At 37.6% G+C, this 15,971-nt stretch overlaps 1 protein-coding gene across 1 annotated transcript in view; it reads right to left on the bottom strand.

The window, feature by feature from the left end:
- Window positions 1-819: 819 nt before the first annotated feature.
- LOC104623164 (collagen alpha-3(IV) chain-like) overlaps window positions 820-15,971 on the bottom strand; it is a gene marked incomplete at both ends in the record, with an annotated part of 18,445 nt that continues 3,293 nt past the window's right edge. Inside the window, 14 exons of the mRNA XM_010290162.1 lie at window positions 820-981; window positions 1,335-1,430; window positions 2,188-2,280; window positions 3,374-3,538; window positions 3,878-3,913; window positions 5,011-5,098; window positions 6,854-6,907; window positions 8,321-8,365; window positions 10,770-10,826; window positions 11,120-11,182; window positions 12,641-12,718; window positions 14,194-14,235; window positions 14,352-14,387; window positions 14,871-14,933. Coding sequence (XP_010288464.1) covers window positions 820-981; window positions 1,335-1,430; window positions 2,188-2,280; window positions 3,374-3,538; window positions 3,878-3,913; window positions 5,011-5,098; window positions 6,854-6,907; window positions 8,321-8,365; window positions 10,770-10,826; window positions 11,120-11,182; window positions 12,641-12,718; window positions 14,194-14,235; window positions 14,352-14,387; window positions 14,871-14,933 — 1,078 coding nt within the window. The remainder of the gene's footprint in view (window positions 982-1,334; window positions 1,431-2,187; window positions 2,281-3,373; window positions 3,539-3,877; window positions 3,914-5,010; window positions 5,099-6,853; window positions 6,908-8,320; window positions 8,366-10,769; window positions 10,827-11,119; window positions 11,183-12,640; window positions 12,719-14,193; window positions 14,236-14,351; window positions 14,388-14,870; window positions 14,934-15,971) is intronic.

Genomic DNA, 15,971 nt, shown 5'->3' with positions numbered 1-15,971 from the left:
CCGGCCCCAGAACCGAGCCCTGGGGACACCACTTGTGACCAGTCGCCAGCCGGATTTAACACCATTCATCACAACTCTCTGGGCTCGGCCATCCAGCCAGTTCCTCACCCAGTGAAGAGTAAACCTGTCTAAGCCACGAGCCGCCAGTTTCTCCAGGAGAATGCTGTGGGAGACGCTGTCAAAGGCTTTACTGAAGTCCAGGTAGACAACGTCCACAGCCTTTCCCTCATCCACTAGGCAGGTCACCTGGTCATAGAAGGAAATCAGGTTGGTCAAGCAGGACCTGCCTTTCATGAACCCATGCTGGCTGGGCCTGATCCCTTGGTTGTCCTGCAGATGCCCTGTGAGCACTCTCAAGACGAACCGCTCCATGATCTTCCCCGGTACAGAGGTCAGGCTGACAGGCCTGTAGTTCCCAGGATCCTTATTCTGGCCCTTCTTGTAGATGGGTGTCACATTGGCAAGCCTCCAGTCTTCTGGGACCTCCCCTGTTAACCAGGACTGCTGATAAATGATGGAGAGTGGCTTTTTTTTTTTTTTCTCCAACCAGGACTGCTGAAAAATGATGGAGAGTGGCTTGGCAAGCTCCTCCGCCAGCTGTCTCTACTCTCGGGTGGATCCCATCAGGCCCCATAGACTTGTGGGTGTCCAGGTGGTTTAACATGTCCTTGACTGCTTCCTCCTGGATTATGAGGAGTATATTGTGCTCCAATATAAATATTCAAACTAACCTATGGACAGCTGTCCACATTTTAGTCTCTACCTAGGCTTCCCATGCAGACACATTCATTACTACAGCAAGAAAACTGTTGAGATCACCTGGTATGACACTGCATGTAACACCAGTCAGCAACACCAGGTTTCTCTGAAACAATTTCTGCGGGATCTGAAAAATAATCCCAAGTCTTACTTGAGCTCCTGGAAACCCTGGTGCTCCTGGAGAACCTGAAGAACCTTTTGGACCTGTTGCTCCTTCTCTACCTGCAAAAGAAACAGCGTATTTTGTAAAGAAAAATGAAAACAAGCACATGGATTTTGACAAGCTCCGATAATCACTCCCATCATTGAAGGTTTCTGCTTGTTACATTGACTGTATCATCATAGACTGACCTGGCTTCAGGCTGCACCTAAGCCTATTAGCATTCTGACTTCACCTCTTTTAGGGCTTGTGCTCCTATGAGTGGATGGAGCTGCATCAGGCTCCTAACACTCACCACAACTCATGCCTAGTTCAAGGACTGCATGCTGCAGACATGCCCATACCTGATTCTCATGCTAAAAGCAAAATCACTGGCATTTCCTACCATCCTGTTAGAAACAACAAGATAATTTACCAGGCATGCCATCTTGTCCATGTGGCCCAGGAGAACCAGGAAGACCAGGTATTCCCGGAATATAGCTGCAATCAGTACACACGGAAGCTTCATCACCTAGAATGAAAATAATTCATTAGCTGTTCCACAGCAAGTCATTCCCAGGCTTAACTAATGTGTTACATAGTTTGTTATAGAGAATGGCTAAGACTTTGGCCAGCGAGCGGTAGGAACACGGCTTTAATTTTGCTGGAAGATCACTTCCAACACAGAACAAAATTACCTGTGGTCAGACAGGTGATCAGAACTGATCACATTTAATTAGAAATGCAGGAACATTCAGTTTAAATCTCTTGATTTTTTTTAAGTCTAGTTTTCATAAACCATTTGGATATAGTCACTCCACTAATAAGCCAAATTCTCTCAAAAGAAGAAGGGGACCTGGGCTTCAAATTAACATGGCTCCATAACAGCCTGGGTAACTTTAATGAGTGGCAAGAGGCAAAGAGATTCAGCAGCTCCTGTGGTGGTATGTGCAGAAGGAACTTTCTCTCAGAGAACAACTATTGGTGTCAAACATAACGGGAGAATATAAAAACCCTACCAACTTGTAATAATTGTTTGTCCCAGTGAAGATCTACACTCTTGCTGCAATGCTGCACAACTGGTGTGCAGCACTGGCACATGCACTGCTCTTTTAGCTGCTGTTTACTGTAAGGGGAGGAAGACATCTTGCTATCCCTAATAAATTTTCTTAAATCTCTGAACTCATCAAATGGCTTAAGAGGTAAATTAAATTCAAAATTTTGTGAGGATCCATGAATACTACTGGATTGTATCACCTACTTCTGAGTGATAGTTTTCTGAAACTGACCTTTCATGCCAATATCTCCTGGAGGTCCCGGAGGTCCTGTATATCCTGGCTCTCCAGGAAGTCCTGGTAGGCTTGTTCTAAATGTTACTCTGCCTGTTAATGAAATGAGCATGGCACCATTACAACAGCAGATTATTCAGACAATTCTCCTAGCAAATAGAGAGAAAAAAGTTGCAAGGATGAGCAGGAGACAGTATTCTGATCCTTACAGGACCCTTCCAACTTGAGACATTCTATGATTCATTTAAAAGAGAGAACTACCTGCACAAATCCAGGTTACACCTGTAACTGGAAGCACTTGAGGATAAATACAGTAATGCCAAAGTAAATCTCAGCAGACTGTGGATCCGTCTGCCTAGCCTTTAAAAAGCATAGTCCCTTCTGGGAAAGTATTTCCATTTTATCTGAATCAAGAGCAACATAACTCTTTCTTTAACCAGGAATGGAAAGGAAACTTTTCTTTTAATCCTAAATTATTAATGCTGCTCATGTACCTTTGACAGAATTATTCTGGTGTATTTACTATTACTTGGGAAAAACAGAACATGCATTGAGCTATTCCTAAGGTAATATATCTGGAGATCAATAAATTTTCAGAGAGAAAGAAAAGAGAAGCACTACATTGGCATTGTTTCAGAAAAACTTGTTTTGGTCATAAGATATATAAAAGAAACATGATACTGTTGATACTCCTAGTTAATAGAGTTTCTAGAAGTTTTATAAATTCCTACTGCTTTATTTTCACACTGCCAGAACTTCAAACCTGCTCTAAGGCCCACTAAGACCTCTGAAGGCATGCAAGTGATTTCTCTAGCTTTCAGATTAGCCCCTTCTGAATTTAGTTTTACAGATTTACTACAACTTTTGGAAGAATTTTAAGAACTGATTTTCTGTCATTATTCTTTCCTGGTTTTCTGTAGCAGATCTTTATAGCCACAGTTACACAGAAAAGTGAGAAACCTTTATACTGGGAAGTCACTGTATCTTCTCTACAGAATCCCATTAGCAATGGAGCACCTTCACTTCATGAATATCCTAAAACAAAATTTCCAAAGAAAAATTCTATTCAACCATATTACTCAAAATATACTCTATAAGTAATGCATTTATATAATCTCATACATTAGACATTGAGATGACTCTGGATTTGCTCCTGTTCATTATATATTCAGTACTGAAATGTCACCTGGTTCTCCTGGAGGACCTGGTAATCCAACAGAACCAGGTCTGCCAGTAATACCAGGTAGTCCTGGAGGGCCTACAATGCATAAGCCAGTTTGTCCTTTCTCTCCTTTTGCTCCTTTTGGCCCAGGAAATCCTGGGGGACCTCTCAGACCAGGTCTTGTCACACCTAACCAAAGAGGAAAAAATACAAAAATGAAGTCAAAGAAATGGAATTTCAAAGCAAAATAAATACACAATAGGATGAGACAAACATACTGAGTTCATCTCACAAATACTTTTTATCTTGTAACATATTAAATAATCACAATGACAATGTAAAGATATTTAAAAATTATCTTTAACCTCTCTTTAAATACTTGGCCTACAATAGCTTTTGGGTGACAATTTTTTACCACTTAGAAACATGTTTAAAATAATCTCAAGTTAAGATTCCACAAAGCTGATTCCGTGTAATAGGCAGGAAGAACAATATGTTTCATTGTTGGTACTGGACCATTATACATACCTGGTCTACCAGCATCTCCGGGACGACCCTGTGGCCCTGCAAAAGCAATGTATTTAGAACTTGAGTTAAACCACTGTATACTCTGCAAAGTCACTAGTCATTAATACTGACTGCAAACTTTGGGCTTCTGCATTTTAAGTTTATTTTATCTTTTAATTTGGTTTTGCCCGAGTAGGCATCTACTACTTATGCAACCGTTTTATACTGACAATTCTCACTGAAATATGGCAAGATACGGAAGTTTACAACAAGTAGGAATAGGATCCACCACATTGATCTTAGGTGAGGATGCACTCAATTACTTGAGAACGACTTACAGGCTTGCATACTTGCTTCTTTTTGCCACTGTTATTTGCTCTAGTAAATATACCACCTCCTAACAATGCATTAATACCTTTGCAAGGCTCAACTTTCCTGTTGCCATCCCTTAGAAGTATGTAAGTAGATTTATAACAACACAGAGTATTCACTGAGTGGAACACAATCACTTGGATACATAAATATTCGTAAAACTAGAACATCAAAACACAGAATGCAAGGACTTGCTGGGTGAGTATGAGATATAGCCTACAAGATGCTGCCTCAGAGTTCAGGCCACAAGTTCTCGTTACATTGTGAGACAGCCCAAGTAATAAATCAGTACATTTTAATTTTACAGCATGGCCAAAATAAACAAAATTAAAACTTGCATATCTTTATTACTTCAGAATAACAGGCAATAAAAATAGCATAAAACAAACTATGAAAGCTCACCCCGCCCAAAACAAAAAAAGAAAAAAGTGCATGACCTTTAACAGGAGACTTACAGCCCTGATGGCTTGTCTATGGCATATACAAATAATGTGCTGATGCAGTAGTCCACTAAGGTCATGAGACAGGATGTCAGTGAGCTTAGGTGCTCAAATCAATTATCTGCGCACAGAAGTGTGCCAGCTTCATTATTTTTAAGAGGAAATATGGCCATAAATCAAAGTCTCAGGATACACTTGCATTCTGCAATTTGGTGAGAGTAATTTCAAAATACTCTTGTAAACAAAGACGCAGGTTGCTGGGTGCTCAAAAACCTAGCCTGCAACAAGCCCTTTGAGTGGACAGATCTTGCTAAAGGTTTCTGGTTTTGATGTGCCACTCACCAGGCATGCCACGTTGACCTTTTGGTCCTGGATGTCCAGGGGGTCCTTCATCTCCTTTTTCACCAACCACACTATCATAATACTCTGTCTTAAGAGAAAGATGGTAAGAAAAGAAAGAATAATAAGAATGGAGAAGCACAGTGCCTCATATTGAGCATTTGGTTAGAACAATGTTATGATCTCACTCATAATTTTGATGTTGTGACACCATGAGACTTTCTAATCACATGGCTATTACAAGCAGCCAGAAATGAAATCGTAATTGTTATACACAGATGATGCCAAGAGACCTGTACAAATAGATTGGGCTGGGATTTCAGCCCAGTTCCTCAACTCCCAGAGGACGACTCTGCCTGCAGATGCAATTATACAGGCAAGGTGCAAGTTGGAGACCCAATCACAAATGATAAGGTAGCATGAAATAGAAAATATTCTTGAAAGAAGCCTCTAGGCATCACTTAGTCTATTCCATTGGCTCAAAGCAGTATCAGCTATAGCTAGACTATTTTAAATAATCATACATGAAAACAGACAAAAGTCAACTACTTAAATCACATATGAATTAGAAAGTCATTCCTATAAAAATTAATATTTAATTTATTGAAGTTTAATATTATGATATTTCAAAGTTTCTATGAATGGCAGGCAAAATAAAAATGTGGTTTGCTGTAACTATTTTTTTATAACTACAAATTTTTGCTCTTTTCTGGATTATTTTGCACGGGCACCATTACTAGCAAATCAGTATTGTAGTAAGCATTATACCTTGATATATACACATGACACCAAAATTTAAACAGACTAATAATGTACCAATTTTTAAAGGAATAAAAAAACCTGCTTGAAATTAAAACTCAAAATTTTTACTTTTCTCCTATTGATTTTTTTGAAAAGCAGTGGTTTTTTAGTACTCTGTTAATATCACAAATTATTTAGCCTTTTACAATGTTATTTCTTTTGAACAATTTGGGCAGAAGGTTTCCATTAAGTGTGCATGGGATCTTTAAGGAAGCCACTAGCGAGACAGCATCAGAAGACAGAGAAATTGTACTCGTAGTATCTCTTGCTTTCTTTAAAACGTCTTCTCAGGATTTCAAAATTAACACCACCTGTTCTGGAACCGACTAGAGCCTGGTTTGAAAATTAACTCCTGTGATTTTTTTGTAGCTGTTCTGTGACAGTCCAATCTCCTGTCAAAATTGCCGAGTGGGGTCTAACCAGGCCCTGACCATGCATCCAGCTCTACATGAAGGAAGATGCCACCTCTGTGAGACGCCCAGCATCAGTACTTTGAGAAAGCCATGCCTCCATTAGAGGACCACGGGACATCCGTTACTGCCTCATACAGTCAGTTTGGCGTGTTCTTATTCTAACGGTATAGAAAAATGATACCATGAAGATAATTTACACTTACTCGACCACAAGCTCCAGGTGGACCAGTGTTTCCTTTCATCCCCTTCATCAGAGGAGAGAGATGGGTTTGTTTATAAAAAACAATACATGACATTTGGTACCCACTGTTACTTCAGTACATTGCTCATAAGATTAAAGAAGAACTGCTCCTGACCAGTCCCCCACCACCCCCACCTCTGTGCCTCACACAACCATTCAGCCACATACACCAAAAGCTACAGGAACACATCAGCAGGCATAGATGGACACCAGTTCAAACACATGATCTATTTCAGCTGACCCATCCCCTATTCCATGATATCATTACTTATCATCTTTTAGGTGAAGTAAAACATATTGTATACACAGTGATAAACAAAATGATATAATAACCCCAAAACACATCTTTATTCTCATCCTCAAAAGCAACAACAAAACCATTAGACAATACCTTAGCTCCTTGTCTGCCAGCCAGTCCTGGTTTGCCCCGTTCACCCCTTTGTCCCTGCAGGTGACAGTACACAATTTTAGGAGCATTAACCTTTTAGCACTGCCATCAGTAAGATCTAAAATGGAAAGCTTTAATCTTTCATGGCACTGGGAAGGTGATCGTGACTTGTTCAGCGAAGAAATCTCAGGGAAGGACTCAGTTTGGGGTATAGTTCCATGTCTGTAGGAAATACCACAGGTCCCTCATCCAAACTTGCCTTTATAATGGCACACTCATTAGTGCTGCTCTGGATAGCACAAGTGTCAGAAGCTCCGGTTTGTTGTCCCTCTGCAAATTACTATTTCTGAAAGGGGAGAAACTGCACACAATGTGAGACTCTCACACTCAGCAACTCCCTCTCCCAGAACTTGGTCAGTCTGCATGATGATGCTGATCTCAAGAGGTGTCAGCAGTACCAGGAGGGAAAATAGTGCAGATTGCTGCTAAGGCTTTCTGCAAGTGTATGCATGCAAGGAAAAAGGGCTTCTCAGAGACTTATGCTGTTGAATGCACTACTAGTTAGTAAAGTTGAAATGGGAACAGAGCAATGACATGTTTTTGTCATGACAGAAAGTTTTCTTTCTGTTCGCTGAACCAGTAGAGCTTTGTGGTCTGTCAGACCTTTCTTTGTCAGATTGGAATGTGTTTAGACTGTCTATGAAGGTTGTTTTGGCATGATGAAGATGATGTTTTAGTAAGATATACGTGAAATAGGCTATTCTGACAATAAGAATTTTTATAAGATATCTGTAAGGGCACTGTGACCCTAATGAAGTTGTTAAAGTGGAAGTGAAGTAAATATAAAAGAATTGATATTTAACCAATTGAATACAGTATTCCAAACATATTTGAGCAAGTTCAGCTTTTAAATTAGTACACCAATTAGGTTACATTGGTTATAAAATGGTGTATTTCAAGAATTATATGATGACAAGATGACAATTAATATCTATCAGTCATCTTGTTTCAGGCCAAGGCAGCTGTGACCTTGACAATAACTTTTCTTGGTAAAAGAACGTCTTTGATACCGGTGATTAAAAATTATTCATTTTGCTTCTTGATTTATGCTGAAGTGAAGGTATGACTCTTTCGCAAAAAATTTCAATGTGACTGACCAGAATTAAACTCAGTAGAATTAATTTTGTGTAACTTGGACCATGTCTCAAACTCGTTACATAGCCAGCAGGAAACAACAGGTCTTTTTATTTCCCAAAGAACATCTATGAACCGAGCCCCTCTCTCCTGCATAAACCTATGAGGACATAGTATGTCCCAAGGTCAGCTTTGTGAAAGGAGATGTTTCACAGTGTATAGAAACCAACATTTTCAAACACATTCTGCAATGGGAAAAAGCTGTGACAGGATGATATGATCGTGATAAACAGATGACTGCTACGTAGAAAGCGTTTAGAAGGCTTCCTTCATTACCGGTAAGCCAGGTGGACCCGGGGCACCTTCTTTTCCAGGTTTACCCTTCAAAGGAAAAACATAAAATAAAATTTAAAAAAGTTAAGTTCAAAAGAGGTGCTATTGCATTTACAGAGCATAACAACTAAATGCTGTGCATATAACTGTATTTTAGGTCTTTATAAATTTTGAAACGTCATTAAGGTTATTTTTAAAAACATTAATTATTTCTAATTGTAACTAATGTTCATAAAACTCTACAAAACAGGGAGTAGGATATTCCCTGGACATTTCTCCTCCTGTGGAGGACTAGTTGAGGCAGACACTTCACCAGCACAAAGTGCCAGGCAAGTGCAGAAGGCTTGGTGCAAAATCAGATCCTTTCAGACAGAAGACAAATGATAAAACAACACAGCATCTAGCAGCCCTTCTAATGGTGACCATGGAAAGATACTGAAGGAAAAAACTTTTCTCATATTAAATGGGGCTAAGAGATGACTTGAAGAGAAATTATTTGATGAACAAGAATAGGCAGTGCACTTCAAAGCTTTTGGAAGTAGGGCAGTAGATGGAAAAGTGAAAACAGGAGGAGGCAGCATGCCAGAGGTATCTGCTGTTTTTTATGGCGCATGGCACATTAGGCAGCCTTCCGCTGCAGTCCTGGTATCTACTGTGTCAACAATACACGTTAAGCAATTCATAACAACAACAACAAAAAGACAAAGGGAAGGGAGAGAGGGGGGAAATGGGGAAAGAAACAGAAGGAAATAAAACTTAATTCTGAACGCAGATACCTTGCTTGCCACCTTGAAGGCAGAAATGAGGAAAACCTGGTTTATTAAAATCCACAGTAGGAAAGTAGTGGTAAGATAAAAGGGGGGTGGAAGATTATGAGCTCAGAACAACAGGGGAGAAAGTACATTTTAGAAGTTTCTTTTGCACAGAATAAATCAATGAAACTTAAAATAATTTTGAAAAAGATGACTAGACCATGAATTACGATGTAAGCATCAGAAAAAACAGCAATAGTGAAAAGACAGCAGAACTTAACCAAAGATGATACTCCGGAAGAGAAGAGGAGTTGGAATGATGTCACCACAGGCTCAAAACTTGCTTGCACAAAATAATATTTTTTTTCTAGAATATAAAATCCACAGCCGTTTGCTATTTTGTGCTCACTGATGTAATTTCAATAGCAAAAGGAAACATTTTATTTTCATTTTAGACTAGCCAGTCAGTCAATGTCTTAACATAATTTGTATTTCCTCAGCATTCTTCAAGGTCAATAAGCAGAAAAGCAAGGGTGCTCTACTGTTTCCTACACAAAGGAGGAATGGAGAGGTCAGTTAAGAAGATTTCTAAAATTAATACATGACAGGACAGGGCTTTTGCAAACAGAAGACATAATATAGAAGAAACACAGAAGATGGAGGAAGAACAACACACATTGCATAGCAAGAACTTTTAGTACTTTACACCAGTAACTCAAATAGAAATTAAAATTTTCATAATGTATAGGAATAATACAAGTAACAATCAAGTTGCTTTATAACATCATCATTGTTATTGCACCACACAATTAAAGAAAGAGCGATCTACAGGTAGTACTGGTCTTGTCTTGCTACCTTTCCTTGTGGAAGAAAATTTATTGCAACCACCAGAAGTACGGGAAAAGTTTCAAACTACATATGTCAGGACTGAATGAAGTATTTAATTTGAAAATTATTTTCCTTGATGTTGCTTTGGAATCAAAATATTTTGTTCAGAAAACGTCACCAAACATTTTGATTTATTTGGCTACTTTAGGGTTTTCCCCTGATGATAAACCATTATGAATTCATACAGTTTTAGTTACTAAGTACCTTCATCTTTCATTGATTATCTTTTATCTGAAAGTTTGAAAGCCTTTAGAATGCAAAGAGGTAACTTTCTATTTAATGCTCTTCAAAATGTAGATATACTCGACTAAATTACATTTTAATTGTGTATGCTTTTTAAAATAAACATATGAATTTTTCTCATATTATCCTATTAACAGAGTAACACTCTTATGACAACTTTCTTCATGTCTCCACATACCTGCTGGTTGAGCATACTAATTTAAGTCTGCTGCTGTAAGTAAACCCAATGTTTTTAATTCTCTTCTACATACACACTGGCACTATAAAGCCAGTACATGTTCAGAAGTTTGTTTTTTTTTTTAAACTAAGTTTCAACAGTAGAACCTTTATAGCAAAACAAATAGAAGTGCATCCACCATCAACTGACCTTTATGTACTCACGGTATGTGAGCCTATAAGAACAGTCATTTCAGTTTTAGCTCTCTAGTCTGATTTACTGGATGAAAAAGCTTTTGAATCGAAGAAAACTTGCTCTGAGTGGCATTGAAACAAAAACTGGGGAGCAACATTAGTGCAAAACAGCTTTTCAGAAAAGACTAACATATGTGTATTCAATTGTTTGCACATACCTGTGCTCCGGGTTCTCCTCGGTCACCCTTTTCACTCTGAGAATCACCAACCGGTCCCTGTAACAAAACCATCCTCAAGACCCATGTATTTTGAGACTCACAGTCGCTAAATTAAATGTATCTTTTCTGATTTTGTTATCTTTAAAAAAAAGTATAAAAACAAAGTACATTTAGAATGCTATTAATAGGTATCCCATCCCATTCTATTCATTAATTCTATTTTATTCATTGAAGGTTGGAATAAGTAGTGTAAATACAGGACTCTAAAGCATAGCATTTAGTAGGTGATGCTGCCTGAACATCTGAATGTAAGGGATTTGTACATACATAATAGACTTCTGGTCACTTACTGTAAACCCCATTGGTCCTGGAAGTCCTCTCGATCCTTTTTCTCCTTTCTCTCCTTTCAAGTCCTATTACATAGAAAATAAAAATTTAATACGTTCTCTTGGATTTTTCAGCGCTTACCATAACACTCATGTTTTACAAACAGGAAATCCTTACGTTACCAGCAAGCTTCTTTAAGCAGAGATGGTTCTACTTAAACGACTAAGAAACAGAAACTTCGTATCAGTGCTTCTGCCTAAGTCTATGAAGTTCGGAAAAGAAACTGGCTCTCCACATATTTCTGAACATAGGAGTTCAAAACTACGTACCTGTGATTGCATGCAAGGGGACTGGAGTAAATATCCCCAGAAATGGCAACAAATTGCAAGTAAAAACCAAATAAACTTTAGTTGCTTCACTGGAGCTACAGCTACCTGCAATACATAAAAGCAGTGGCTACCCACACAAGCCTTGCCTCTGTGGGCTCAAGATTAGATTATCCTACTGTGTAGTACTATTGTGTATTGGGCCACATCCTAAGGCTGTTATAAAGCCAAAGTTTACAGACTAATTACTACCTGGTTAGACTCCTGCCCCAAACTATTTATGTAAGGAGTTTTGAGGGGTTTTTAAAACTTAATGCTCAATGTCTCTCAAAAATTGCCATTGCCCAATGATAAACCACCACAGCTGTGACTGGGAAGTGCTCCAGGTGGTCCATGTTTGATTTAAACAAGGAAGAGCTGCTGTGCCTAAAAGATGAACTTCGCTTCTGCAGTCTTTCTCTTCCCCCCTTGATACAGTCTTGACACAAAATTCACTTTTTTATTTTAGCATGTAATGGAGAGGGAGTTTTGATAATTCCATTGATTAGATGCAAATTAAATGAAGACAACCGAGTCAAGAACAGGTTGAAGACTTGTTCTGTTAAATACATAAACACCTAAAGCTGTGTATCAACTACTGCTGTTTAAGTTCTATATAAGGACAAAATGCAAGAATTTTAATTCACAAAGCAACACTTAAAATGAAAGCTGAATCAGAGTATTTCCATTCTCCAATACTCACTGTTGTTCCAACACTTTCCATGATTACTCTTGTTCCAATAAAAACAACGAGAACGTGCATGAACTTGTAAGCTTTTATGAAACTCTGGTAACTGAGAGTCCTGATATTTTCAGCGACAAGGCCCACAGGTCAACACAGCTGTGTCTCTCACAGCCATTCAGAAAATCCATGTTGATTTGGTGAAGCTAAAGTTGATTTACTTTTCATGTACTCAGAGACCCACAGCAGGTGGGTTACTAACAAGCATTTAGCATTCCACTGGCATCGTGCAGATGTGCATGTGAATACACGGGCCTCAGCTGAGCTGGCTGTACAGACACACTCTAAGAAGAGCTTAGTATCAAACTAAACAAGTTTGAAAAATGTTGGGATGGGTAAAAGGAAATGTTATTGGAACAATGAAGATGAAAATGTCCTCTCAAAGTAAAACCTAGTAAGATGGCTTATGCAAACGTGATGTTTAACAATTTTATTACCGTCATGTTGTCTGGTCCGCTTAATGTCACAATAACAGTTCCTGGTGGGCCAGGCGGTCCAGTTAATCCAGTGTCACCCTTGAAAGAAAAAAGGAAAAATAGAGCAATTACAAGCAGTGTATTTTTTATTGCTTCAAATTATTATTGCTATACTTCTGACAACATTGTGAAAATTTTTCTGTCGTTCCACTTAGCCATTAATACAGTTATCGTTTCTCTTTGCTTGCTCCAATAAAAAAAGGTATATGGAAGACTTAAGACTACTATGACAACCTTCTCCTAGCTGAGAAATACAAAAATGCATATGCTGATTTATACTCAAGTATCTAGAAATAGCTTAATTTTTTAATACTATTTCTTTAAAAGTTATACAACTATTTTAACTCTAAATTAAATAAAAATACCTCCTTGATTACCATTTTTCTCTCAATTTTATTAAGTCCATCAATAAAATACATTAACTGACCCTGGTGACATCCTCAAAACTGCAGTCTCTGTATTACAGGGAGGTGATTGTAACATAGTGCTGACAGATAAAATTAGCTTTCATGTGTCCTTAACTGAAACATTAATATTGCAGTATGCTTTTCCATTAAAGATCTTTCAGAAGAGGGTAAGTCCTAAATGTGATCTTTCCTGTGGAGCTCAACAAAACAACATTCATCATTTCCAGTGATTTTAAGCCAATAGAATGGCTTTGCATGCACTTGCAGCGTAACATCAAAGAATACATCACTCTTTTACAAGGAAGCAAGATGCTCCATGGTCACCTGAGCTAATGCTAATGAATAATCGATTCTATTTACAGAAATTTTCCCAGAAAACTCCTCACATTCCCAGTAGTAATCACGAAGTTAAAACCAATCCCACTGACAGATAGTGCTGTTTCAGTTCACAGCTGAATCTGTGCAGGTCAGCTAGCATAACTGCAAGATGCCCCAGGTTCTTGAAAGGAACCTGTAAGAACATTGAGACTGACTACACTGGTCCTCCAACTGCAGGCTGAAGTCCCGAGAGACAGCAGATCTATTCGTAGTCATTTCTAGCTTAATGTCAATAATTTCGGATACAAAGTAAGAACGTGGACAACAAGTCATCCAATTTTTAGTCAAAATCTGGGAGGTTTTCTGGCATCATAAAGGCTAACATTGAAAAGATGTTGGCCATAAGAAGTTGTGAGCCTACAGATGCTATATATTTACCAATGTTTACATGCTTAGATAAGCATTTAGGAATACTGTGCAAATGATATATAAATGAATTTAATGCTATGTGTTAGTAAATATTAACTACTGGCTCCTCTTAGGTTTCCCCCCTCCTATCAGGAAGTTTATGTCATTGGCTTTTAACATGAAAACAGTTTGTCCTTGGATATTAATTGCCATGTTTTCATTTTCCAATAAAAGCTTCTACTATATACTGACTTCCATATATACTGAAAATTTTTATTTCACAGTACTTACTTCCCCAAACATTTCACCATAGTATATCCGACAAAGCAGAAAACAGAAACAAAACTTTTAAAATGTTTTTTAAGCATTTTATATAGTTACCTTTCTTCCTTTGGTTCCTATTACTTTCAGTCCCATAAGACCCTGTAAAAAAATACCCAAATTTTGTTTTTTTTTAATTTTAAAAACACCTATAAAATGAGTTAACTGATGTTACACATAATAGGAAGTTTTCATTTTTATTACCAATCTGAGACTACCTTAGGTCCAGGAGGCCCTGCTTTCCCTGGCATGCCCTATAAAAAAGGAAAAAAAATTTCCATAGTTTAAAAATTACAATCTTCAGCACCAATATGTCCTGCAGTACCCAATTTTCCCATGAGTTATATCACTATTTTTATTCTTCTTCCACCTTTACAACTGCAATCTGTTGTGAATCGGTGACAGAATGTCTATACAGTCTAGTTGCAAATATATACATCTCTCTTACAGTTATGCACATTAGTATTTAAAGTGAAATTATGGGTAATTATTTGAAAATTAAAATTTATGCCTACATGGACAAGGATGCTTCTGAAAACATGGAAATTATGCATAAAATAATCAAAATAAACTGCAAAAAAAATAAATCAGATATGTGCAGAAGGATATGGATTTCGCATACACGTCTCTAGAGCTCAAAAGTCCGGGAGAGTCAGGTACTTCTATTTGTGTAATTTCACAGGTCTCTGGGAAAATCAAAGGTTAAAGTAACAGCTGAGACATAAATTCATACTCACTGAAGCTCCTGGAGGGCCGTGTGGTCCAAGTTCCCCAGGATATCCTTGAGCACCCTGGGCACCCTGCATATTAAAAAAGAAACAGGAATAAATCTCCTGGCAAGATCATGAGCAAACCAGAATGCTAAGTTCAATGAACTGAATAACAAACAGAGGAGCAGCACTGTCTCTGGATTTCTTTTTCATGTGTCAGGATAACACAGAAGTATAATTCCTCCTCACTGCTTCATTGACTGGCATATGTTTTGAAACATGAGAAAACATATCTGTTCTAAAACTAAACCACTCAAGTGAGGATGTATGTCCTGTTTAACTGTGGACATTCTAATAATCCATTTAGTCCTATTGCTAGCCCTAATAAGCCTTTAATCTTTTGAATATTGTATGCAATAAAATCTATACTTTAAAGATTCATTTTCAAAGAAATGGAAAATAAAAAATTTTTATTTTCCTTTTAATGTCCTCCATTTATTTTAACAACCAAAAGAAATGTCTGCTCTGCCTTCTCCTATTAATCTCCGTTTTAAAAATATGGATCATACTGTCCTTTGTCAGTACTCTAGAAGTTGAGCTGGTCTAATCCGTCCAATCTTACTTCATGGGGAATTTTTGCAGTTGGAGTAGATGGTCGTTGTAGGTCCCTTCCAACTGAACTGTTCTGTTCTAGTCTGTCCTATATGTAGGGATAAACACCTAAATCTATGAGCAGTTTTTCTCTATTTCTAAAGTATTGTTTTTTGCAACGTGACTTCTCCATCTCACTTTACGAACACATAGTGGACACTGTTGGTTCTAATGGCAAAATTAATTACTGTTGTCTTGGCATAGTCTGTTTTGTACAGTCAGAAGAAAGAATTTGGATATATTGTATTAGATTATATAAAGTTAATAATTTTTTTAATCACACAACATTATTTTCTGGTTTAAAAATTAGTGAGGTAATTGTAAAAAAAAGTATCTCTATAAAATATATAATGCATTAAAATTATATATAGCATTAGAAAACTAGTTATCTACACATTCATATTATATATAATGTTTTTATTTATATATATATAAACATATATATATATATCGCAGTCTGAATTAATTCTGAATTAC

This window comes from Phaethon lepturus, unplaced genomic scaffold (genome assembly GCF_000687285.1).
Source record: "Phaethon lepturus isolate BGI_N335 unplaced genomic scaffold, ASM68728v1 scaffold34216, whole genome shotgun sequence".
NCBI lineage: Eukaryota > Metazoa > Chordata > Aves > Phaethontiformes > Phaethontidae > Phaethon > Phaethon lepturus.
The sequence above is the reverse complement of the archived record's forward strand: the minus strand, read 5'-3'. Positions and strand labels throughout refer to the sequence as shown.